Source organism: Barbatula barbatula (genome assembly GCF_947034865.1).
Source record: "Barbatula barbatula genome assembly, chromosome: 24".
In the NCBI taxonomy this organism is placed as follows: Eukaryota; Metazoa; Chordata; class Actinopteri; order Cypriniformes; family Nemacheilidae; genus Barbatula; species Barbatula barbatula.
In genome coordinates, this window is record NC_136787.1 from 14865493 (window position 1) to 14892255 (window position 26763).

The following is a 26763-nucleotide window of genomic DNA, read 5'->3' on the forward strand; positions in this document are numbered from 1 at the left end:
AATAGATCCATCTGGCATTGAACTTTTTCATAACCTTCATGTCCCTCATTTTAAAAAAGTGATAAGGAAATAGTTCAAAAGCAAGAGGGGCTCTACAGAAGTTGGGACACAGCAGGAAACATCTGGGATAATGGAGATGTTGGGATTCGATGAAAATCTGAGAAGAACTAGAGGATGTGAGGTGTTGTGTAATATACGTGTATTTACCGGAATCTTGAAGGGATTTTCCCTCTGGATCATGTTTTTATAGAACTGACCCTCAATGTCCACAACAACTCTATACATAGTTAGATCAGTGACATTGATCAGTGACATTGTCTTTCTGACCTTGTGCCCCTGCATACCTCCATCATCAAATACTGTAATTATTTACCCACAACCACACATTTTCTAAGTTTCAAATTATTTCTTTGAATACAGGACTTGTATTTTGTCGTAATATGTATAAATCCTATTTCCGGAGTGTGTATGTGATTGTCACCTTTATAAAAATACTAAATCAGTGGAGTAACAGAGGTTAACATTAAGTTAACAGTGATAAATATTGTTATGATGATGTGCTATTTGTCCTTGTTTTTTAATGTTGTGTATAATTTGCTTAAAGGGTGAAATATCAATATTTAAAAAAAAGTATTGATCTGGTCCAGATCATGCAGTTTTTAAAGCTCCGTTTCCCATTCATTCTGAACGTTGACCTGTCTTAATTCTATCCTATTACACGCCCCGGACAATGGTATGTTTGCTCGCAAAAAAAATGTTCTGTTGTTGTGATAGGCCGGCTTTTGGAAGTCATTTTGGGATTGTCCTGATTGACTGTGACTACTAAGGGACACATTCTTGAACATTCTTCCATACATTCTCGAAATCTGTACATTTATAAGAAAGTGGTATGGGATGCCAAAGGGCGATGACTCTCTCTGACGCCCAGTGGCCCCTGAAATGAATATTCATGAGGCTCTTCTGAGGGGCCCTGGTGACTTAGTAAGAATTCACTCTTTTACACAGATGAGCAGTAAGTTGTGTGATAACCACGCTAACATGAAGTGACGTGTGGGGCCGGGGCACAGGTTACATATTCACATACGTCCGCTTTTAAATCACTTTTTTAAAACTCACAGTGGCAGAAAATAAGTATTCATTTATGTGCTTTATTCTGAGTCATACATTTTAACTAGGACGTATGCAGAAATGGCAATAGTTCTTCTTGAATTGTGATATCCTAGCGAGACCCTTTCACCGCCAGACTGACTCCTGCATCGCATCGTGTCCTGGCTAGAGTTACCCCACTGTTTTATTTTAAGTGGTCCAGTTGTGTAAAAGATATTTTCTCTTCAGTTTGTACTGCACAGTGTGTTGAGGAGGTTCAGGTTGTGCGCTACAGTGGGCGTATCCGGTTTAAGAGTGGCCCACCGTGGAAGTACCCATTCGTTCATGCCTTTCCCTTTCTCTCCACACCTCACGCCAGTCATGTCACCAATGTGACCTGACATAAATCTCCAATCTCCAAAACTTCCCAGAGAGGGAGCTGAGCCACGCACACCCACTGGAATGAGTTTATGTAGAAAGAATATTTGTCTATGTAAAGAGAGAGAGAGAGAGAGAGAGAGAGAGAGAGAGGGAGGGGGAGAGAGGGAGAGAGAGAGAGGGAGAGAGAGAGAGAGAGAGAGAGAGAGAGAGAGACAGACAGAGAGAGAGACAGAGAGAGAGAGAGAGAGAGAGAGAGAGAGAGAGAGAGAGAGAGAGAGAGAGAGAGAGAGAGACAGAGAGACAGAGAGACAGACAGAGAGACAGACAGAGAGACAGACAGAGAGACAGACAGAGAGAGAGACAGAGAGAGAGACAGAGAGAGAGAGAGAGAGAGAGAGACAGACAGAGAGACAGACAGAGAGACAGACAGAGAGACAGACAGAGAGACAGACAGAGAGACAGACAGAGAGACAGACAGAGAGACAGACAGAGAGACAGACAGAGAGACAGACAGAGAGACAGACAGAGAGAGAGACAGAGAGAGAGACAGAGAGAGAGAGAGAGAGAGAGAGAGAGAGAGAGAGAGGTGTGTTGTGTGAGTTTGCCATGCTGCATCATTGCTGAAGCTTCCACGCAGCTGTTATCACTGTCCTATTGCGCACATTTAACACGCGGGAAACCCAATGAGAGCATGAAGCCCTCCAGACTGGATTCTCCGTCCGACACTGTCCCGCACCGGATCGTGCTTTAAACACACGCGCTGTTTCTTTTTGCTGCAAGGTGACGCAGCGCCGCGGATCAGGTGGAGTGACGACAACTGCGGCACCGGAGAGCGCGAGCTCGACCCGGGCGGATAGCGGATAACGGCGCGTACTGGACGCTACTATGTGCGACAATTCACAATGACAACGAAGCGAAAGTCAAGCAAACTACAGCTGCGGCGGTCCATCAGCGAACAGCTGCGCGACTCCACATCCAAAGCCTGGGATTTACTCTGGAGAAATATACGGGACAAACGGCTGGCAGGTCAGTAGAGGACAAACCTGAACTTCTATAAGTGTAAAAACGAGGCACAGTGCGTTTAATCGTTTAACGTTACCTGACGCACGAGCCCCTGACAGCTGTTTGGGGAAGGTCAAGTTTTGGATTTTCATAGCGATGTCATCGTTGCAATGTTGCGGATATTTACCGTCAGGACATTCACTTGCTTAACGGTACCTATAAAATTGTATTTACTAATGTCCATGTTCAGCATAAGTGCATGTACAGAAAGAGTAGCCTATATACTAGAGACAGGAGAATATAGCCGAGTGTGGTTAAGTTTGTCACATTTATGTTATAGTTCAGTATTAGTAGCATAAATGCCCAAAAACAAATACATTTTTCAATACATTTTGTATGTGAATGTCTCCACATATGTTTGAAAAACATGTATAGTATAGTATAGTATAGGGGGCTCTTGTATAGTGCTTCGAAATGCTCATAAACAACCCTACAGACTACAGTAGTGTTATTTTGTTGCATTTTTCCCTCATAAAAAGTACATCAAGTGCATGATATTTCAGTATGTTCTCAACTCAGTAGTATAGTTAGTATAGTTACATTTAATCACATTTATTTCAATATTCAGTATTCTAAATTCATGGGTCAGTAACTTAGTATAGTACATAGTATACATGGTATATTGAGTAGTACACTATAGATCTTACCAACTTCGTCTGAACGTACTTGAGTATGATTTTGAGAAAATGTATCACAGCTTAGCATACTAGTTTTGATCTGAGTTCAACATGTTAGCGTACTGTACTCGGCCGTGTCTGTGTACTGCTTGGATGTCTTGATGTTTTTGTGTAAGATATATTTTACCTTCAGATGTCCTAATGTCTCATATGGGGGATAATGTAATGTATATCACATAAATGGCAAGGCTTCGTTTACTCATTAGTGGTTTTGAGAGAAAATGACATTTTATAAGCATCTGCATCCGTCTCTACTCCGTTGACCCAGTGACCTCATTTTTCATGTACCCTGAGGTGCTTGAGGAATTCATTTCTGTCCCGAACACTCAGACCTTTATCTCCTGGGTAAACTTCGTACTTAATGGATGTATCTATAAAAAAAGTGATGTTTGTTTTCTTTTTACGCTCGCATTTAATGCCCCTTTTTGTGGATCCTAGTGGGTATCGAGCATGTGGGTTCTAGTTACTGATAAAGTGCGTGGGATTACTGTCATCATTGTCCTCCCTGATGTAGACCGTGAACAACTCACCCCTGCTTGACCTGCTCTGAAGTTAGCTCTCATATGTGAATGCTCTTAACACAGGTTTGTTGTCATGGATCAAGTTTATGTTTAGGTCATTTTGGCACGGCCCCTGTGGGGGTGGACCTAAGGGTGTAATGGATTGAAAGAAGTCTTCAGATAACGGAATGAAATACGAATGACAACAGATTACACTTCGTGGCCACCAGAGGGCAGTCATCTCAAAGCAAATCACAAAATAGAAGCTATAAATCTTTAGCTGGCTATGTTTCATCAGAATGTCTTGTCCATACATGATATAATGCCATACGTGTCTCAAACATGCCAGGTGTCAAAACTGCATACAGAAGCTGTAAACCAACTTTTTAGCTCAGCTCAGTAGGCTTGACGTTGTCTCAAATTGTTCTTTTTAAAATCTTTGAAAGGATTTTAAATAGACACCAAATTGACAGAGTTATTCATAACGTACACTAAGAGTATGCTGTCTGGAATGGCTGTCAAATCGGGATTGTACTTTCTCAGTTTGATGCTAAGAGAAGAACACAGAAGAACAGCATTGCAACAGCAACGAACACTTTTTCTTTCCTTACAAAAGTTTATTTTCTCACACTTGGAAGGTTAAAATAATGTTTGTTCCTGAAACATTTCTTCCTCTTTGGGTGAGAAATGCAGACTGAACTTCAGTACTTGAGAAACACAAAAATGACCCAAGCAGGTTTCTGGCTCAAGTTCAATTGGCTGCAGAACGTTTCCTATCCTCCCCACCCTATTGGCTAAGTGGGTGGGGCAAATGAAAGTGTGCACACAGATCAGAACTGACTCAATCCCTAGGTGTGTTTGGTTCTCTGTATTTGTCAGTTTTCAGTTTGTATGTGATAGTCTAGGTATATGAAAGCATCACAACTTGGAGGCAAGCGAACGCTGGAGTTCTCAATGCATATCTGATGTTTAAAGGTTATCTTGTTTGTTTAAAGGTTTAGGGAGCGACTGAGTAATTTAGAGAAGTTTGGAGTGTTGATACTTGTGGAGAGATGGATGCGATTTTGACTGATGTCACAGATGATTGTACGGACAGCGAATGTTTGGGCAGCATGACTCTAGAGACTCAAGATATATACCTCAGACTGGACAGCCTCCACAGACGCTCTGGACTGCGTCTGGCCCGTATTATTGCTAGGGAACAGCTACTGAAGAGGATATCCCAAGGTATGAGAGGTGCACTGGGTAGCTGTTCGGTCTGGTTTGAGTTTTTTATGCTATTAACCTTGCCTACAAGGCTTCAGTTTGGAATGCATGTTAAACAACATTTGCCAAGAATTTGATGAGAAATGTTTGAGTGCCTATTGACATTTGATGGCAGATTTTGGTATTTGTCAAATCCGGTTGTAATTTACAACTTGTTGAGATAATTTCTGAAACTCTGCACATGTGAAACTTCAGTGTTTTATTTTGGAAAGCAGGAAATTGAAACTCCAAAAGTGAAACACCAATCTCTATCAAAGAGTATAGAATACCAAGAGGCGAAACTCAAACGAACGTTCCATCGCAACAACAGCGCCCTGTGATTTCCGTTATTGTCGGGTGAACACGACTTGGCTTTTTGCTGTCGCAATGACAATATCATGTAAAAAAATGCTGAAATTCAACATGAATGATGATATTACATGATGGCAAAAGCCTTGGTTTGTCAGTTATAAAGCATTTTCACACCAAAATGGCGTCTGTGCTGTTTCCCAAAAAGCAACAGAGTTTCGCTTCTTGGTTTGCTATATGCTTTGTCTCTATATAATGTTTTTCTTATCTAGCAGAGATCTTATTTGTGATTTTTTTGAAGCTCGGCATAAATCAGACAAATTCATTCTTTTAAAATAAACGTGTCTGTTTTCTTTTGATGCGTCATACCCTGCTATCAGCTAAACATTTTAATACATTTACTTCTATTCATTTGGCAGATGCTTTAATACATAATAGCTTATGGTGAATTCAGGTTGCAGTTAAAATATTGTTATGTGACTTACCTGGAGGTCAAACCCATGACCTTTGCATTGCAAGCTCTACCATTTGAGCCACAATGGGGGCAAGATTTGTTTAATTATAAGCTTTCTTCCAAATATATATATAACCTTTTCATTCTTAAAGCGTATGATAATGACTTGTCCACGTTTGTTCAACATCACGGTATTTCCTTCATGGAGCTTGTAACTTATTGGTTTGAAAACTGGTTATGTTAAGTTGAGGCCTTGTATGATTTGACAGTGAAATGTTTTAAGGTTGATAAAAATGTCTAGACTTGTGTGTGGCAGCATTTTGGTAGGAATCTGCACACGTACACACATATTTTGTCACACACACTGCATCAGGAATTCTTGGACCGCACATTAGTTACTTATACAGCTTTTTGAGGACTTGATGGCTGAAGAGTTCTTGAGAAATCACAGGCTTGTCCAGCCATGACTTGTGGCACATGACCTGGTGACTCATAACATAATATTGGAATTATATTCATCTCTTTGACAACATTACATTATAGCTTTTTTCACAGACAAAATTTTGACCCCCACCCATTCTACTGGGGCTACTGGGAAGTGGAATATCGATGACATTGTTGTTTACATTTATTTAAAAGTTCTGGTTTGTTTTAAGAGTATATCTACTATCCTAAATGTTGAAGGATTAGATCAGCATTCCTCTGTCAACCTCAAGACAGACAAGAACATTTGGAAATTCAGATGCAAAGAGGTAGATTTTCTCAGTTTCAAAATCTCGCTCAAATCTTTACCCGACTTTCTTTGACTGACTGCAGAAGTAAGTGTTAACAGCTGTACTGTGATTTTTTGTCCAAGAATACACCTTTCCATCAAAAACTGGGCTTGGTGCCTGTCATGAAGATAACTCTGATAAAGCAGATCAGCCTCTGGGATACACTTGAGCTTGATGTGAACCGAATGTTAATAATGAGCCAAAATAAGACTAAAACATGAGCATCTCAATTTAAGTTGACGTTCTTGTGTCTCTTTTACTTACTTCAGCTTAATGTGTCAGAAATCGGTTTTAGGAGGGGTTTACTCGGCACATCAAAGTGATAACAATATATACAGTTCAAAACTCAAGTGATTTGGTAATATAAAAGGAGTGTTTGTTAGATCTAAGCTTGCCAGTGTAACAGAGAAATGCCTGGTGCTGTTTTGACTGCTTTTTAAACACTTCATGAGGTCTTTGCAAGGTATTAAAGACACCATCAAATGCGCAGGCATACACTGAGCATGTGTAACTTGGCACACAGCATTGCTTTTTAATGTCTGGTAAGTTCTTTATTAAAATATACATCATAAAAGCTGTCCAATCATGTTGCGACTTTGTACTTAAAACTGTTAAATTCAGTATCTTTAGGTTCGCTGTTAAAATGCCAGTCTGAATGCCAAGTGAACCAGGATTACATTTAGTTTTTGGTCTGGACCAAAGTGACCAAGACAATTGAACTACAAATATGAACAAACCCTTAAATATACATTTTGCATTGGAATTATATTGTCTGCATAATGTTTTGAGTGAAAAGTTGGAATGTCCCCTTAAAAGACCAAACATACCTTGAATGTTTCATATAATAAGTCTTTTGAAGGAAACTGAATACATAAAATCAGAAGTCTCGACTTCTTTCGAAATGCATGTTTCCTCTTGATTTATTAGAGCCAGCAGAGAGTGACAGGAAATGATTGTGGAGAGAGAGGGAACATGATACTTTGCAGTCTGAATTTGAACCTGAGTCACATGTATGTGCCAGTAACTTGTGCCGTAACCTCTGCATCACGGGTCTGGCATGTAGTGATATGTTTTAAAAACAGGGTCGTGATCTGTGGATTCCTAAATGATGAGAATTGTGCATTTGTTAATATAGCCTGAGCTGCTGTGGCATGTGTGCAGTTGCTCAACAGCAGCAAGAGATGAAGGGTTGACCTGCAGTGGGACGGTGATTCAGATCAGCGTTTTAATCCGACAACCATTATCTCCTCTCCTCCCTCACATTGCAGCTCTCTGGTCCACCGTCCGTACAACTAAACTTTTATCAAAACAATGACGCACTGGAGGCAGGAACTGTCTTGTTGTTTTTGGATAGGCTTACTGTAAGTGCCCATGAGCGGGGATTTTAAAACGACTGTAGATTTACATTTCTTGCAAGTGCTTTAAAGACAAAGAAAAGTGTGAAAGTTATGAGTGTGAAAGAGATGATAACGGATCTAGAAAGGCAGTAGATCTGCGTTATATTAGCAGCGAAAGCGGAAATATGTTATGATGTTCCAGTCATTTTTTAAACACAGAACACTTTTTTCAAGTTTATTCAAATGTGTATTGTAATAAAAACAATAATACACAGCATACCTTAACTTATGTACAGAAAAAAGTCTGAATATAATTTATATCATCTTGTTTCTACCATTTTGTGCATCTCTTACCTGTAATTCCAGTAAAGAAAAGGAAAGAAATGGCAAAATATTGTTGGCAAAATACAGCTTTGTGTGTGTGTGTATTCCTGGTATACCCATTTGGTTCCCACACAGATAATACTACCATTTATTGACCTCCGTGGGCAGAACAGCTTGTAAATTAGGGCTGGGCGATTAATCGAAATCGAATCAAAATCAAGATGTGAGACGTTGCGATTTGCTAATGAAAATGATGAAATGCTTCTTTTCCAAGCCTGCTTTGAGTGGCATTCGTGGCAACAATCACGTCTAGCATATGAGCCATTTAAATGTGACGCGCACACACAGACTGATTCATAATGCTTGTTTATACTCGAGTCAGCTCTACACCACAAGTCTCCACAAGCGCATCTGGCAACATGGAAGAGGCTTGACGCACACGCGCACCCTGTGTCAACTCGCACCTGGCTCCGTGTTTTAAACAAATGTACATTTTACTTAAAAGTGTACACTGTTTTTTGCATTATATTGATGTGATATCAATCTAATGGCAGCTGGGAACCAACAGAACAACCGTAGTTGCTATTTGAATGATGCTCAAAACACACTACAAATTTTGTAATGGTTTTAATGGTAACTATTAGAATTTCTGTAATGGGTTTTATTGTTTTCTTTCAGCAGGGTAACTATACCCATACTGTGCTGGTTTGGGTTTATACAGTATAAAAATCATTATGTCAATCAAAAGTCCACATAAAACATGTGTATGTGGGTGTGTGTTGTCACAAGTGCTGTATGAAACATCATGTATTATGACGTACACAACTGTGTCTGTCCAAGGTTAACCCTCTTAACTTTTGGCTTCGACTTACTGATCAAATAATAAATCAATAAAGAGTTGATTTTCTATTGCAAACTTTAATGGTAGTAGTATGGTTAATTTCCAAGGTGTTATAAAGCTACCCGGTGTGGTTTTGTTTGAGGCACAGCTCTGTGACCTCAGTGTGGGTTCACTACTGACACTTTCCCCCTGCTCTTGGTTGCCCTCTGTTGGCTAAAAATATATTTGAGAGGCAGGTGGATATGGTACCTTTATTAGCTATTAGGGTGGTCTGCTTGTTATAATGAACTTGGAGCTTAACTGTGAATTATGTTGTTTATAAAAAAATATTTTGGGTAATCCAAAGGCACTTTGCCTTATTTTGTAAAACATTAGATTACTATTGCTTCACTTAGAATATTATGTTTATAATATATTGTTTCTTGTTAGTTATTGTAGGTGTGACCACTGACTCTCTTATACGTCCCACATTCCTCAGCCCACCATTTCTGTCTTTCTCTACATCTCTCACACACACAGCCTCACACGTGCAGCCTGGTCTTGTTCTCATACGGGAATGTGTGAGGACTCTGGGGAGTTTGCCCAGAGATACTTAGCCCACACTTGACCCTCTGGTATCTCACTCACTCACACACATCTCTTCTTTCTTCTGTGTTGTTATTCTTTTGTGAATCAGTCTTTTCTCTGTTTTTGATATATCTTCTATATCATTTTCATTGTGATGCCCCATAATACCACTGGGTGGCTGCGTTAGTTAGAAAATGAGAATGGACCAGGTTTTTAAATAACTTTCAGAATGTGATATATTTCTGTAATTATCATTGATTATCATTGAGTAATGTTATGTATCCCTTTCTACTGTATATAAAACTTTGTTTTTATTGTAGACACATTTTTTTGGAGTAATGTACACGAAGAGTAGATATAGTATCACTTAAAAACTACTGAAAAATTAAATGCAAATAAAACATACTTCATACTTTATAAAAATTTCACAACACAGAAATTCTGAGCCAAATTCAGAGCTATTGTAAAATAACTGATATTCACACCTGTGATTTCAATCGATTCTAACAACATTGTTTAACAACACAAAGTTCTTCCTTTTTTTCATATTTTGCTTATTGTTTTCACATAACTATTGGCATTCCCACCGATACAACCACACAATTACAGTCAAGACTGTGGCCAAATTCCTAACCTTGGAATTCAGTCTTATTCTTATTTCTTTCTGCTATTGTTTTGTCCTATAAATCTCTCTCTTTCTCTCTCTCTGAATTACATCAGGGTCTGGGAACAGGTTGCTTCTCCAGCTGCGAGTGTGTGCATATGATAGATGGTTGTGAAGGTATCGGCACATGTTCATTTTCTCACGTGTTCATGGGCGAGGGGTGGGGGCGAAACCCGTACATACTCCAGCTGTTCGGAGGCGGTTCAGGAGGGACGGAAGACGAACATAAGGATTAAAGTCAAGAGTTGTGTGTCGAGAGTCTTCGACAGAAAGGAAACGGGTCAGAAAAGGGGCTTTTCAGAATAAATGATGCTGTGTGTTTGACTTGAAACTCCACTGTGGTTTTAGGATCTTACCCGTGACCACAGGCTGCAGCTGATGCCTAGAGGTACCACATCACAGATTCTTACTGTAACTTTATAATATACTGCCTTTTTAAATGGTTTTGTTTATTTGCATGGATTTGCAAAAGCTTTTTTCTATTGTTTATATAAGCATAGTCTATAGAAACCAATTATGTTCATCTTTAAGGTATTTAGGTGGTTAGTCATAAGTGTCTCGTAAGTTTTATTGAAGAACATGTTACTGCTCAGTTTTTGTGTGTTCTTGTATAAAAAAACCTCTTAATTTTTGTATCCTAAAATGTGAGGTGTCTTTCTCAGTAGAAACCCGAGGAGTAGAAGACTTAAAGAGTTCATCCTAAAAAAAGAGGCCTTATGCCTTTCCAAGCATATATGATTTTCTTACAAGTATACAATATTTTTAAGCAAACATCTAAATACTAATGACATCGTTGAAAGTTTGAAGTGACAAAAGCACATAATGACAATTTTTTTTACATTTTTCCAAATCTTTGGACTTCATGTGATAGCTTTGTTTTGAACTAGACAAAATTAAATTAATTTTTTTTTATTGATCTCCATCTTTTGTCTTCCTTGGAAGAAAGTAATAAGAGTCTGGAAGGCTGGAAGCACAATTTTATTATTAAAAGTAAGTATTTAATACTTCTGCCTAAAAAATAATAATGCTGCCTTGGAGAAAAATGCTATTCTCAAATATATGATTGATATTTCCTTCTGATTTGCTTACTTTTGAATAAGTTCGAAGGACATGGTTCATACTGCTGGAATTTTCGAGTCATGTTAAATAAAAAAACTTCCCTATGATCCTAGTGGATGGATGTCAAATCACTTTAGCATGTGTGGGAAAATGGCAGTGGTCCAAATGTGTTGCTGTGTGTGTTTGTCTGTATTAAGTGTGTGTGCTCTGATGAGCAATGCAGGAACTGTCTAGAGAGGTCTCATGGGAGAAGTGTGTTTTTGCATGTGTGTGTGTTAGTCGTGTTTCCTTTTGTGCACGGAGATGTAGAGTAGACTACTTAGGATAGAAGTTAAACGTTTGTGGAAGAGGATGCATTAGGTGGTCTGCCTAGGTGGTCTCATATAAGTGTTTTTATACACCTCTCATGCCATAGTACGTTGCTTTTCTGTCAATATATCCCCCCCCAAAATTACACATTGGACATTTAGGATACAGTATGTATACAGTTGAAAAAAACACCCTACGTCAATCACCTTTTCACAGCTAACCAATGACAGAGACCTATCGTTTCCAACAACATGCGAGGAGCGTGATTGGTCGAGAAGGCTTAAACTCGAAAAAATCAAACACCAGTTGAAGCATAGTTCACATTCAATAACGTTTGATTGCCTTTCTAGCGAGAAATTTGTATTATAGTTTTTAAGTATGTGATTAGTACACATATTTTGATAAAAAAGAGCCATTGTCAACTTTTCAAATGTGAACTCAGCCTTAGATTGTTGTCATTGCCAAATCCAGTTTTCTCCCCGTTTTTTACATCTTTTCCTGTGCCGTATACACATGTGTATTAACAAAAGTTTAAAAAAAATATTAAGTGGTTACTGCAATCACCTTTATTCACAAAATCTCGGGGCATGCTGGAATGTCATTCCTTTACAATTCACAGCTATTCACTTTTATCCCAGGAACGGTAACCTTGTCAGCTTAGTTAGTTCCCTTGTTAATTCTTAAATGAAAAAAGGAACAGGAAATGCTTTAACATTTGGCTCTGAGTCGCCCTCTGTAACATTCAGCACCGTCTTTGACTTGAAGAGCAGGGGGCTCAATAAAACCAAAGGAGCAAGAAAGAAAAAAAACTGTAAGACCCCCAAATAGGCTTTGTGGGCTTAGTTGGCTTTTAAGGACACGGGTTGTATGTTTTTATATAATCAGAGTTCTTGCTCAATCAAAACAAGAATGCCTTTGATTTTGCCCTGCGCCCTGTGGCATCCAATCTCTGCGTGGCATCCAATCTCTGCGTGGCATCCGTGCCCGCTGCTCTGTCTCATGGCGCGCTGCCTGTTGTCACGTTGAGGTGAGCAGGAATGTCGTGAGGGTCAGGAAGGCCCACGCTGATGAGATCAGACGCCAGCATGTGTGGCTTTTGTGCATTTGGACGGGGACGATCACACTCTGTGACTTTGTGTTTGCCGTTTCTGTGTCGTGCCATTTTTTATCAGCACCTCTCAGTGGTTCATTGTGCAGCGTTGTGCGACGCTGTTCAGTTGACGCTTGTTGCGCATGTGCCTTGTGCGCCTGGGTTGTGTAGAGGTTGATTGGTTTGAGCACCTTTTTGTGTCAGGTCAGCGGGGGGGACATTAGATATTAGCGGTATGTGTTAATTAAACTCACGGCGGTTCTTTATTCCCACGCCTTTGAGGACCATTGACTCGGGCCTACCCAGAATCCCCTCTGAGCTTTTGATTCTTTCTAATGTTCTGCAAAACAAGCCCAGTGGTTGGGCTTCATTTGACAGCTTCATTAGATGATGTTGTTTACAACTGATCTGAGACCAACACATTAACTGAATTCTAAAGTCAATGTTGAAAGCATAGGGGAGGTCGAGGTTAATGAATCCCAAATCAAATCAACACAATATGTATGTATGGAATTAATTGGATATAAAACTGAGTGTAGACATATGAAAACATACTTTATGCAACATCATATATTTTATATTTAAACTTTGGAATATTGAAGAAAAATGTGATGTGCAATAACTTGCAAAATAATGCAATGTGATAATGTTTTAAAATAAACATTTAATTGTATTACATCTATTAGAAAAAATCTGAGCCAACCCCAAACTTTGACTATACATCGATTGTTATTGTAGAACGGCACGACTGGCCAATCAGAATCAAGTATTCCACAGTGCCATGTTAATCATAATAAATACTCATCATGTACAGTTATTTCATGTTTCCTGCGAACTCGCATAATTATATCATTATACTATTCATCAACTGCTGGTATTATGTTGGATCTCTTTTCTCCTTACGTGATGTGAAAGCTTTAAGTCTTGCAAACAAACAAATAATTAATTAAAACAGATGAAACATGCAGCGGTGAATTAAAGGGTCTTTTTCTGTGACAGCATGGTCAACTGCACCCGCTGAGTGTTTTTGTTGATAGCAGTGTTTGCTGTCTAGAAAGGGCCCCATTGTGTATTCTGTAATTGCTTCCATGTGTGATTGGGATTCCAAACACTTAAATACATGTTTAACATGTATTGAACGTGCCTAGTTTGACATCAGATTTTTTACATGAACATTTTAACACACGAGTGATTATGCTGTTAAACTTTCATAATGATGCTTTAACTTAAATATTCTTAAAGGGATAATTTACCCAAAAATTCGATTTCATCACCGTTATGTCATTGTATTACTTTCATTCGTCATGCTTAACATAAAACAAGTTATTTGGAAGAATGTTAATACCTAAACGACATTGGCCCCCATTGACTTCCATTGTATGGACAGAAAACCACTGAGACATTTCTCAAAATATCTTCTTTTTGATAAACATAAAACATAATCATAAACAGTTTTTGAACAACATGATGGTAAAATTACTGAAATTTACATATTATTTTCCTTCTAAAGTCCATTTATTAAGGTTTTTCACGTTTTCTTGCACCAAAAACGCATGTTTTCTCAACATTAAAAGCAATGACCATATCCAGTATTTAATAGTAACCTCACAAGATTTTATCCTTACATTAATGAATAGTGTTTTTTCATGAACCGTTGAGTTTAGAGAGAGATTTCCGCAGGCTTTAAGGGGTTCCTGTTCAGCAAATGTGTAATTTAGCGCAAGTATGTGGAGAATCTTGTACGAGAGTATATAATTGTCGGATTGTGGTGAGATCATTTCCTGAAACATCCACTTTCAGGGCTTATTTTGAGAGATGATGTGTTTCTAAGGATCATTTTCATGAAATGTGGAGAAAATGAGCTTGGGAGAAAAACACACATGTCTTTTTTTTACCTTTAAATGTAATGTTTTTGTGTTAATTGATCAGCCTGGCAGATATCCGCGGATTGTTTGTGATGTGTTTGAACGGAATTGATCAAATATACAGTTGAAGGGTCATGTCATTATTTGTTTATTTTCAGAAATCGAAGCAAAGGAGGCATGTGATTGGCTGAAAGCTGCAGGATTCCCACAGTATGCCCAACTGTACGAGGGTAAGAAATGCAATTCATATCTATAAACACACACGCAGATCTGTCAAGGACTTGATTCGGTTGCCTCAACAATTGTTTCTTGTGTGGTTGCAGCTGTTTGGATAAATCACTGTAGAAAAATTAGGACTTCGGTAGGGCGAGAGACCAAGAGAGACGTTGACTTGTGTTCAGTTTAGAATCACACCTATCCCATCATCCCACTTCAGCTGGGTGGACTGAAGCCACACCACGAACATGAACTTTGAACTTCTTTTTATCCGATTATATAGAATAAAAACTGCATTTACACAGCTGTGTGCGTTTTCCCTCTCTTTTTTCTGGTCATTTTGGGGCTGTGGCGAGCTATTCACATCAGGCTGGAGTTTCTATCCAAGAGGAGGAAGAGGTCATGGGAAAAAGTCTTCATTATCACTGGCGGAAAAATGCAGGCTCTTGCCTCAGACTTCCGCCCAGGCCAACAGAGGGGTTAGGAGGATGCTGTCTCTCTCTCTCGCTCTAGCTTGCTCCCTTTCTCTGTTCCCCTGAATCCTACTTTACGTCAATGAGCGATACAATGTAAACAACTCTATATTTAATGTCAAGTTAATTCAGGTTTCCTAGTTTTTCTCTCATGAGAAACTTAGAAATGGAAGACGCTCCATATGGCCGTGCGAGGTCATGGTGACATCATGACATAAACAGAGTGCTCCAAAATTCCAAACGGTGACTGTTCATCACGCCACGCTGTTCATTTGCTAATTGTCGGCATTTGTTTCAGCTGAAGCGTGGGAGTGCAGGATAACCCTTGGATGGGTTTCAGAGTTGCATATAATGTAATCAGTGAGGGCACGTCTGCCAGAAACGCTTGTTTCTTTATGAGAATTACACCACAGCTGCTGTGAATCTGTGATCCTTCACAGAACCTGTCCAGATGTCTGGCTTGGCTGACTGGAGAGACGTCATATCTATTTATTTATCTGTCTGTTTGTTAATGTGTTCCTTACTTTTGGGTTTGATTTGACTGTATATAAAAATGTAGTGCACTTACATGCACGTAGATGTGTATAATGTTACACCTCTTCTTCAACAGCACAAAGTAGTGATCTGCTTTCTGTCTTTGTATGCAGATTCCCAGTTTCCCATTGAAATATCCGCAGTCAAGAGGGACCATGACTTTCTCGACAAAGATCTTGTGGAGCCTCTTTGCCGGTAAGATTGAAGGTCTAGGACTGTCTGTCTCACGATAGTGAAAAAACCTGATATGTGATAAATTGCTGAACAATGCTATATTTGATATGCAATACGAGTTACAATTTCTAAAATCAAAAATATATTTCCAATGCACTTCAAAACTGAAAAACGTATTAAGCATTAGTTGAAAAAAGCATCGTCTGTCAGTTTGTTTGTCTATCTACTTTATCTGACTGTCTACTGTATCTATCTGTCTATCTATTCATCCAACCCTACTCTATCTGTCTACCGTATCTTTCTCTGTCTGTCTATCTACTGTATCTGTATGTCTGTCAAGAAAGAAAAAGATTTCATCTGCCTGTCTTGTAGTCTACAAGAGGGAAAATGATACACCACCTTTACTTAAGTGACAGCTGTAAAAATCAAAGAGCTTTTACTGTCAATCACACTGGAATGACCATGTACAACTTTCAGGTTTTTTTTGCTTTCTTCTGCAGAACAGTAAGACGTTTCAACGAATGTTGGTATCTAACCAAGAAATCCAAACTATCTTTATGGCCGATGTGTTAGTAGAATAGCATTTGTGTGGTTAGTCTTGTATGTCTACTCATACATTCATGCCACTTTCTTCCAAAACCTTTTCACAAGCAAATGTGTTTGAAGAAACATCAACTGCTCTTTTAAGACCCTGGCTTGTCTCAACCCTTCATTTCCCCTCTTCCCAGTTTGCAAGTACGAGAAAGCTCAGCGGCACTGGCCTAGTGGCGACCTCACCTCTGTAGCTGTCTGACCCATGTCCTTCATAAAGTCTGTCCCCTTCTCTGATGCTTTGATCCCTAATGCAGCCCCCATGGAGCTGGCTCTGATGTTCCTCTCAAAGGCCTGAGGGAGCGTTGGGGGTTTGGGCTGGCAGTAGAGGCTAGTAACAGATGGTTGTGTGTGTGTGTGTGAAACAAGGCCCGGGAGCGCTGAGGGTTTCTAGCAGGTTGTCTCCTTTTCTAATGCCGGTAATGACAGCGTTAGGGAGATCTGACAGCTTTACTGTCCACCAATACACAGACACAAGCACATAAACACGCTGCTTTTGAGAACGGTCTCTTCTGGCATGTTAATGGCATTTTATTGTCACTCCACAGACATGGATGTTTACGCGTGTTTATGTGGCCATCTGGATGTTTAATTGGGCTGGAAAATGCAGAATCGCATGACAAAGAAATGTAAAGAGAACCCTGATTGTGTCGGAGATACAGCACAGAGAGCTTATTATCCGTGTTGATGTCATATCTTGTAGGGTGTAAAAAATAACAAGTCCAGTTTTATAGGTGAAATTATGGCTTGTTTGTGTCTGGAATGGGTATAAAGTGAAGTCTGCACTCTCTTGTCGAGATGAGCGTAAAGGGTAAAGGAACGGAAAATACTTCTCCAGGGGTGAAGATCAGTCAGATTAGGATGTTAAAGCGAGTTTTAGGGTTACATCAAAGGGTAGGTGGGCGAGAAGGTGGACTGCCCCCCCTCCTCTCTCTCTTTCTCTGTTTTTCCTCCTACAGTCCCGCCAGAGTCTCGGTTCATTCATAGGCATCTCCTGTAAGAGATTAGAACATACAGCTGCCAAGCTGTCTCGTCACAATCCATCAGCCAATCAGGACGCAGACAGTGCGAGTTTCTTGAAATGTATACCTGCGTGTAGAGAGGCAAGCAGAGGTTAGACCAGCGTAGGATATACAGTGGATTATCTCTCTCCCTCTCTCCGGCTGTATGGGTTCTTTGTAGTGGATGATGAGAGTTATTGATGTATCAGTGACCAAATCTTCTGTCTTCCAGTCGACTCAACACTCTGAACAAGTGTGCCTCCATGAAACTGGACGTGAGCCTCCCCAGAAAGAAAGTGAGTCATTTACGGCATCATACTCGACGTTTGTTTGGTTGTTTTCGATGAATTGCTAATTGTAAAAAAAATATTTCCTTACATGTTTGTATTATTTTGGGGTGAAATCTGACAGGTATATTCACCCACTGACCCAGTTCCAGAGTTGTTAGTGTTTTATTTTCAGTTTTATAGTTTTATTCGTTTTTTAAATTAGCTTCTATTTTTACTTTTCATGTAAATTTATATTTCATTTTTAGCTGTTTTTGTTATGTGCTTTTGTCTTTTTAATTGTTTATATAGTATTATAAGTTGAATAAAATTGTCATTTTAGTTTATTTTTTGTTAATTATTTTTAATAATGTAATAAATTATTTTATTTAATTGCTTAGACAACATTTAACATTTTTGCTTAGTCTAAAGTTGGTCAAATCATATTCAGGCTAATATCTTATTTTTTTATTTATTTTAATAGTTTTAGTAAACAGCGATCTGTCATCATTTCAAATCTGTATAACTTTCTTTCATCCGCAGAACACCAAAAAAGATATTTGGAAGAAAGTTGCTAATCAAACAACAGCGGCACCCATTCACTTCAATTATACGTACACAAAACCAATGCAAATGAATGGGTGCCATTCTTGAAAATACATTTAGTAATTTTGCAGACACTTGTATCCAAAGCGACTTACAAATATCTTCTTTCGTGTCCTCAAAAGAAAGTCATACAGGTTAGAAATTTCAAGAGGGTGAGAAGAAGAATGTTATACAGTACAGTAAATATTATTATTTGTTGTTTTGCTATGGGCTTTTCGAAGTTACAACCAATTTACTCAAGATAAAGGAGGGCTTGAATGTCCCAAAAATATAAATAACTTATTTTGACAAAAGAAGATCATGTATGTAGGTGTTATTTAGAAAGGTCTAGGTTTTGCTTTATTTGTCCTGTTTTATGGCTTTAGCAAATAAATAATCTGTTAATGCTTTTAAGGTAAAGTTCACCTGAAATGAAATATTCTGTCATTTATTTACACTCATGTCTTTCAAACCATACATGTGAAACACAAAAGAAGATATTTTGAGAAATGTCTCTGTGGTTTTGTGTCCATACAATGGAAGTCAATGAGGGCCAGTGTTGTTTGGTTACAGTATCAACATTCTTCAAAACATCTTCTTTTGTGTTTCACAGAAGAAGTCACAGGCAAGGTTTAAATAAATGATGACAGAATTTTCTTTTTTGGGTGAACTATCCCTTTAACATTGGCATTCATTAAACATAGTAATGGATATACATTTATTAGAACATTCTTATTGAACTGTCAAGTTAAGACTAGATTTGTGGTTTCTTCTCTATCCAGAGTGAGGACTCTGATGAGGAGGACCCGTTGGCCATCAGTACTAGATGGACGTTTGAGCGGAACAGTCACCGCTGGTCACGTCTGCAAGACATCGATTACCTCCTGGCTAGAGCGGAGGAGCGAAGCCCCTCAGAGGTCGGCGAGGGTTTGCGCACCACCGTGAGCAGTGAGAGCATTCTGACGGACCTGAGCGAGCCAGAGATCTGCTCCCTCCACAGCGAAGACTCCTTGTCCGCCATGCCCAATTCGGCCTCGCTTGCCCCACTGCACTTACCTAGAGACCTGCCTCATTACGGTTCACTTCCTGCCAAGAGCAGGCGACGCGGACGTACACGCGCAAAAGATTTCCTGCGGAGGATGGAGACAATCGGACGGACGTGGGGCCCGTCAATGGGCCGGTCAGAGCGACGCTCTTTGGATATCAGTGCTCCAGTTTTACAAAGCGAGCCCCAGGCGTTGAAAACTTTACATTGTGTTCAGATCTTCAACGGCGAGCCTCTAAACGCTGAAAATACACAGCCGACTAACAATTGTGGAAATTCAGTCGCCAGCAGCGAGGCGAGCAGTCAATCAGAGACCAGCGGCAGTGCCGGAAGCACACCGAACACGAAAGGACGAGGTTTGAGGTTTCACACCCCTGGTAAACGTGCAGGCATCTACCTGGAGGACATCGATGTTCTCGCAGGCGCCCCCCAGAGGAGGAGACAGGTCGAACAGAGTCGTAAACATGACTTCCACTCCTATGAGGAACTATTGGTGCACATCCCAAAAGATCACAAACCCGGTACCTTCCCCAAAGCTCTATCCATTGAGAGTCTTGCACCGTCGAGCAAGGAGCACCTTATAAGTTGGAAGGTCATGGATTCAGAACAGCACCTGCTGAAGAACAGGAAAATAGGTGGTAGGGATCACCGGCCCGTGACACGCTGCTGTCCGCGGGGAAGTCGTATCAGCGTGTATGACAACGTGCCCGGCTCGCACCTATACGCAAGCACGGGGGATTTACTGGATCTGGAGAAGGAGGATATATTCCCGCACTTAGATGACATTCTGAAGCATGTGAATGGCCTGCAGCAGATTGTAGACCATTGGTCTAAAAGCGTCTTGCCAGAAAGTGAAGGGGAGGGGGGAGAAGAAAGCAAGCCAGACCAGAGGATTAAAGATGGCCAGTCCTCCAGTCAAATCACACTGGACTATGAAGGGAACGCTGTAATCGGCCTGACCACATCAAGTGACGGGAACAGAGACAGGGTTTCGCTTAATGACACTTCCAGCATCAGAGAGAGGAGAGACTCGGGGGTGGGAGCATCTCTCACACGACCACGGTGAGATCACGGAGAAATCTCAAAAAGACATGTACTAGCATGTGTATTAAGTGTGGTTTAAAGATTTTAAGCTTGTTTAAAATGACTTTTGTGTCTGAGGTTTCTCCACAACTGAATTATTAGTTTATTAGTTTAATAGTTAAAAAGTTAAAAATGTGCTTAATTTAATGTTCATTTAAGTAGCTGTAAAATAAACAAGTTGTTGTAGGTCCAAATACAGGAAAAAACACTGCACTTTGTAAATGATTTAATTCTGTGTTGTAGGTTAAAGTTGACAACACTTTTTAATACTTATATATTTGCAAAACCAAATGACAAACATGAAGGGTGACTTATAGTAATGATTTATGGCAAAAAATACAAATCTCAAAATATGGAGATATGAGGTTTCAGATGGACAGCAGTGATATACAGGTTCAGGTTGGTATGATTTTGCTAAAATTTGTTTTATTTTAAGCTATGAAGTCAAAATGCTGTACCTGCCTGTACAATTTTCATCCTTGTTTTTATTTACTGTTTTCTTTTCATATTCAGATTTCCATTCATGTTTTGTTTACAGGTTTAGATGGCCCAGCTTCAGGATGTCAAACCTTCTCGACCAATCAGGAATCTCGTTACAGATATCCAGCCAATCAGTAGGCCAGCTTAGCTTGCTGCAGAAGTTCTCTTTACTGCGTCTCACTGCTATCATGGAGAAATACTCCATGTCCAACAAGCACGGCTGGACTTGGTGAGTTATCTACTAAATTAAATTGAAATGAAAAATGAGGACATGTTATTAGATATAGAATGAAATGAAATGAATAATCCACTTGAAATAAAAATGTATCAAAATGTATTCACTTACAAGGGGTTCAAAACCTGTACATCACCCTTTGTTCTGTGTTACACAAGTGAAGTTATTTTGAGAAATGTGTCAGTGGTTTTGTGTCCATACTATGGAAGTCAATGGGGCCAATGTTGTTCGGATAACAAGATCGGTTAACAACATTCTTTAAAATATCTTCTTTTGAGTTCTGCAGAAGATAGAAAGTCATACAGGTTTTAAATGACATCAGAGTGAGTAGATTCTTCAAAGAATGTGAGTTTCTATTGTCTAAATATAGGTTTAAGGGTCTCTTAAATACTAGATAAATGTTCCTAAACAGCTTCATTACATAGATAAGAGCAAGGGCCTCCTGAAAAGTCTTGGAAAGTCGCTGGGTGGGATGTCATCAGGGAATTTCTTCAGCAGAAAGTGTATCATCTGTGTATGCTATTATCAGATGAAACACTATTCAAGTCCTGTTGAAACACTAAAGTTTGTGGAGCAAACATCTCATTTCACCATCACAATCCACAATGTGTGTTTTTCATTCTTAGGTCAGTTCCTAAGTTTATGAAGAGGATGAAGGGCCCAGATTTTAAGGATAAGACGGTTTTTGGAGTTCCTCTGATTGTTCACGTGCAGCGCTATGGACATCCTCTGCCCATCAGTCTACAGCTCGCTCTGCGCTATTTAAGGAGTCAGTGTTTAGACCAGGTACACAATTTGATTCACATCTGCATGTTTGATTATAAGATTCAGAAGCTCAAGTTGTCAAAACCGATCCTTTTGTTTTAGGTCGGCCTTTTCCGCAAATCTGGCGTGAAGTCTCGCATTCATGCTCTGCGGCAGATGTGCGAAAGCTCTCCGGAAAACGTAGGCTACGAGGACCAGTCTGCGTATGACGTGGCCGACATGGTTAAACAGTTCTTCAGAGATCTGCCTGAACCTCTCCTCACCAGCAAGATGGGCGAAACCTTTCTTCACATATACCAATGTAAGACGCATTTACCAGATGTTTTCAAGCTTTACATTACCTGGGAATCGAACCTACGCTCTCCCAGTTCTAGGAAACTTTCTCATCTGATGGATCTTTCAAATCCCTCACAAACTTAATATTACTCTCTCTCTCCATCCAGATGTTCCTAAAGAACAGCGCTTACAGGCTGTCCGGGCCGCCATCATGCTGATGGCTGATGAAAACCGTGAGGTCCTGCAGACCCTGCTGTGCTTCCTAAAGGATGTCACTTTTTCTGTTGAGGAAAACCAGATGACCCCGATGAACCTGGCGGTGTGCCTCGCACCCTCTCTCTTCCACCTCAACATCATGAAGAATGATAACCTGTCACCAAGGTAACCGAGATGCAGAAGGCATGTTGTTTCAGAATAGTTCACTAAATCACTTTGGATGAAAATATCTGCTAAATACATTAATGTCTCAACTCGGCTAACCGAAGAAGGGTCATTGGGGTGATATAAGAATGAAATCTAGAGGGTTCTTATGTGCACACGTCTACTTTGTCATTAGGTGTCAAGGGCCCTGAGGTGCTGTGAGGAGGCGTGAAGTGTTTTATTAACTCGATGTATAAACTACTCCCTATCATTGTCTTCATTAAAGAGCGTTAACTGAACACAGCCGATGCACAGCCCTGGGGTCCAGACATACTGTAGGAGGAGGTGTGGAGGTCGTTTTAATGGAAAGGAGTAGTTTACATCAGACTCTACTTAGATGGGGGTCGGGGGTGTCACAAGACCCACGTCTTTATATAAATGTGCGACGTGTGTATTTTCATTTGTCAGGCAGAAATGTTCTCAAATGTTTTCATTGGTCTGATTAGAGGAGTTTGTTCATGAATGCTGTGTTAGTTTACAATTCACATGCGTGACCTTATGGTAGTGTAACTGAACGTGATTAAATGTATATAATGGATTTTATCGTGTTTAGGTCTATTCAGAGGAAGTATGCCACGGGGCGGCCTGACCAAAAGGACCTGAATGAGAACCTTGCAGCTACTCAGGGGCTTTCCCACATGATTGCTGAATGCAACCACCTGTTTGAAGTACGAGAACCACGTGCTGACTATTAGACAGAACGCACGCCTCTTGTGCATTCTTTTTGTTTGTGTATATGAGATAAAAAATTTGAGGAGGAAATGTGACGTGCTTAAATATAGCTGATTTCATTATTTTAAATGTATAAAAATGTGATTTTTAGGGTACTTATTTTGTGCTGTGATTTTTAGATCCCGCAGGAGATGGTGTCTCAGTCTAGGAACTCATACATGGAAGCCGAGCTGCTGGCGCTCTCTATAGACGAGCTCTGTAAAAGACAACCGCCACAAGATGAGGAGGAGGAGGAAGAGGTGGAGAGCTCCTATCACTCTTACCTGGAGAGCCAGATACAGAATCTGCTCAAAGAGAGCAAGGATAGAAACAAGGGCTGGGTGACCCGAGCAAACATTGACAATACAGAGCTCTCATTCAAAAAGGTGAGACTTTATTACAAACGTTACCAATATTTGTATGAATATTTACTTTTAAGACCTATTACACTTATACAGATTATTACAGTTTTACATTGTATTATATACTGTTATTGATGTTATATTATTTTTAACAAAAAATATTGACCCAACCCTCAATGATTTATAATGATTATATTTAGTTTACTTAATAGACATGTATAGAAAATGTAAATAAGCATTACTTATTTGTATTATCATTAAATATATATAATATCAATGTGTATACAGTTGACAATTAATGCCGTACAATAACAAATTGTAATTGTAAAAAGTGCAAAAAAATCAATGGGTAAATTGTCAATAAAAGATTAATCAAATAGATTTCGTGGTGAATTTATCTTTCTTTAAAAATACCGCCTTGATAGACCAGTGTTGTTATTTGTGACAGGTGGGGGATGGGACCCCATTGAGAAAATGGCGTGTGTCTGCAGAGGTGGAGGCTCCTCCATCTGTGGTCCTGAACCGGATTCTGCGGGAGCGCCATCTATGGGACGGTAACCTGCTCCAGTGGAAGGTTCTGGAAACTCTGGACAAACAAACCGAGGTGTATCAGTATGTGCTAAATAGCATGGCCCCTCACCCCAGCAAAGACTTTGTGGTGCTCAGGTGAGACTGTCAGGCGTTAGTCATTAAAGACAGTTCACTAACGTATATATGAGTATTGTGTTATTATTAATTTACTCCGAACAGCTAATTTACGGCTGAACAGCTAGGCATTCATGAAATATTATTCAAACTACAGTACATGTTATTTAATAATGAATATATTTTGCGCTTGGCAGAGCAATAGCTTCATTTGACTTCATTTGATCCTTTAGCTGTCTATCCTTGTTTTCGTCCCAGTTTTTATTTTGATTATATTTGTCATTTCAATCTTTTTCGTTTAGGACGTGGAGGACAGATTTGCCAAAAGGCATGTGTGTGCTGGTGTCAGTATCGATCGATCATGAGGACGGAGCGCAGCTGGGGGGAGTGAGAGGGGTGGTTCTGGAATCGCAGTATCTGCTGGAACCGTGTGGTTCTGGCAAGTCCAGGCTCACAAATATATGCAGAGTTGATCTGAAGTAGGTGCACTTCCAATAAATCACACAAAATAAAACATTTCTGTCATTATTTTGGCAAAATCTGTAACCGACTCTTTCTTAGGTGGAACATAGTAATTGTTTTATGTTTTTAAATGTTTTCATTATTTTGTGTCCATATAAATGAAGTCAATGGGGCCCAGTGTTGTTTGGTTTCCAGCATTCATCCAAATATCTTTATGTAAAAATTCTAAAATCATGTTTTTATTATGTTATCATGTTTTTATTGTGTTAGTTAGCTGTATTTTTTTTAGTTATTATGGCTTAAATCAAAACAAAACAACTGCCGTTTGATTGATATTAATTTGAATGCACAATAAAAAAACATGATTTATTTTTTAAATGTTTAATCTGGGTTATCTCATTTTGGAAATAAACTCTTAATTACTTTTAATAATAAATCATTTATTAATCATTTATATTTGTTGTGTATCAGAGGCAAGTCTCCAGAGTGGTACAACAAAGCTTTCGGCCACATCTGTGCCACCGAGGCGGTCCACATCCGCAACTCCTTTCAGACTGTGGATCCCGAGGGCCCAGAGACCAAAATCTGAGAGAGGCAATGTGAAATCATTGTTGAACTGGGATGTTGTTCTGCATCGAGCCAAATGGTCACAGAACATGAACTGGACCAGCAGAAGTAGTGAAGGATGGAGATTGTTGAGGGATTAAGAAAGTTGAAGGTTTTAATGTGTCTACTCCCAAATGGTAGAAACAACAAACTGCCAGCGTCTTCAGTGTTTTTTGGATTTGTTTTAAACCCTCATAATGTATTTAATATGGACTGTTTAATGTAAACTTGTGCTGCTGTTCAAAAATGCCACTTTTAAAATGTTGGCATTTGCTATTTTGGGAAGTGCGATGTGGAGAAAAGATGGACAGTGAAGGTGACAGACAGTCTCCACTGCCGCCATGAATCCATGCCTGTGCCGGTGAGTTTGACCTAAGCAGGCAGCTTTAACTAGAGCAAAGCTTACAGCAGTTACATACAGATGTGAATAACAAACCACCTCGTGCTATCAAAACACAGCAGGTCTGGTTTAGCGTTAGTGAGCTGAGCAAAACCGCTGCGTCCTTATGATGTTTGAGTATATTAAGGTACGTTATTCTGTATTGTCTTTTGCCATTTATTTATAAAACCATATTTAAGTGTTTTATCCCGAGTCATTTGAATGAAGCTGAAGTTAAAATGATTATTTTGTCATTAGAGTTTTTATTTATGTGAAGTATCTACTGACAATACTCCTGATTAGTCCTCATTGTTTCCAAGTTTCGTTTTAGGAAATGTTCTGTTTATTCATAAAACTGTGGTGATATTGTTTGATTTCTTTTGTCCCAGGTTAGCAACAATGTATTCTTATGATAAATGCACCAGTATTGTGCTTTTCTGACAAGGCAATATGTTAGGCCTACAAAATAAGGAAAATTATAGATGATATAATGTTTGTTGCAAGCATGTCATTTCAAACTATTATTATTATACGGTATGTTGTTGTCACTCTATGATGTCTAGGACATTAATTCATTTCACTGCTTCTAAGAAGCACCACGTGTCAATTCACAGAGTTGTACGTTTGTGTGTAAATGTGTATATAATTCACTGTGTATATATGTTGTACATAAATAAGGCTTATTGGCAGATTTGTCTTGTTTGTTTGTTTGTTTTTGTGCCTCATATCAAAATTGATATTGGTTGATAAATTTTGTTGGCTGAATTGTGTTAGAAACACTACTTGATCGAAAGCTGTACCACCAGATGGCGCTATTTATGTATCACATGCGCATTTGGACGTGTCTTTAAGATTGCTGTGCCCAATTATTACAGGCACATTAGAATAATATAACCACACAATAAAAGTAC

The 26763-nt window shown here is 39.4% G+C and overlaps 1 protein-coding gene across 3 annotated transcripts; it reads left to right on the forward strand.

The window, feature by feature from the left end:
* Nucleotides 1–2042: 2042 nt before the first annotated feature.
* stard13a (StAR related lipid transfer domain containing 13a) lies at nucleotides 2043–26763 on the forward strand. Of its 3 annotated transcripts, none has more exons than XM_079448973.1 (14): nucleotides 2043–2493; nucleotides 14702–14773; nucleotides 15880–15961; nucleotides 17765–17828; nucleotides 19166–20490; nucleotides 21050–21220; nucleotides 21853–22012; nucleotides 22094–22292; nucleotides 22435–22648; nucleotides 23241–23355; nucleotides 23539–23784; nucleotides 24209–24426; nucleotides 24708–24884; nucleotides 25339–26763. In XM_079448973.1, the coding sequence occupies exons 1-14, from the start codon at nucleotides 2370–2372 to the stop codon at nucleotides 25454–25456; spliced, it is 3285 nt and encodes a 1094-aa protein (XP_079305099.1). In that variant the 5' UTR covers nucleotides 2043–2369; the 3' UTR covers nucleotides 25457–26763. The 3 variants fall into 3 exon arrangements, with proteins under 3 accessions (XP_079305099.1, XP_079305098.1, XP_079305100.1); XM_079448972.1 differs by lacking the exon at nucleotides 2043–2493 and adding an exon at nucleotides 4596–4933 and having other exon boundaries at nucleotides 25339–26547; XM_079448974.1 differs by lacking the exon at nucleotides 2043–2493 and adding an exon at nucleotides 10455–10608 and having other exon boundaries at nucleotides 25339–26547.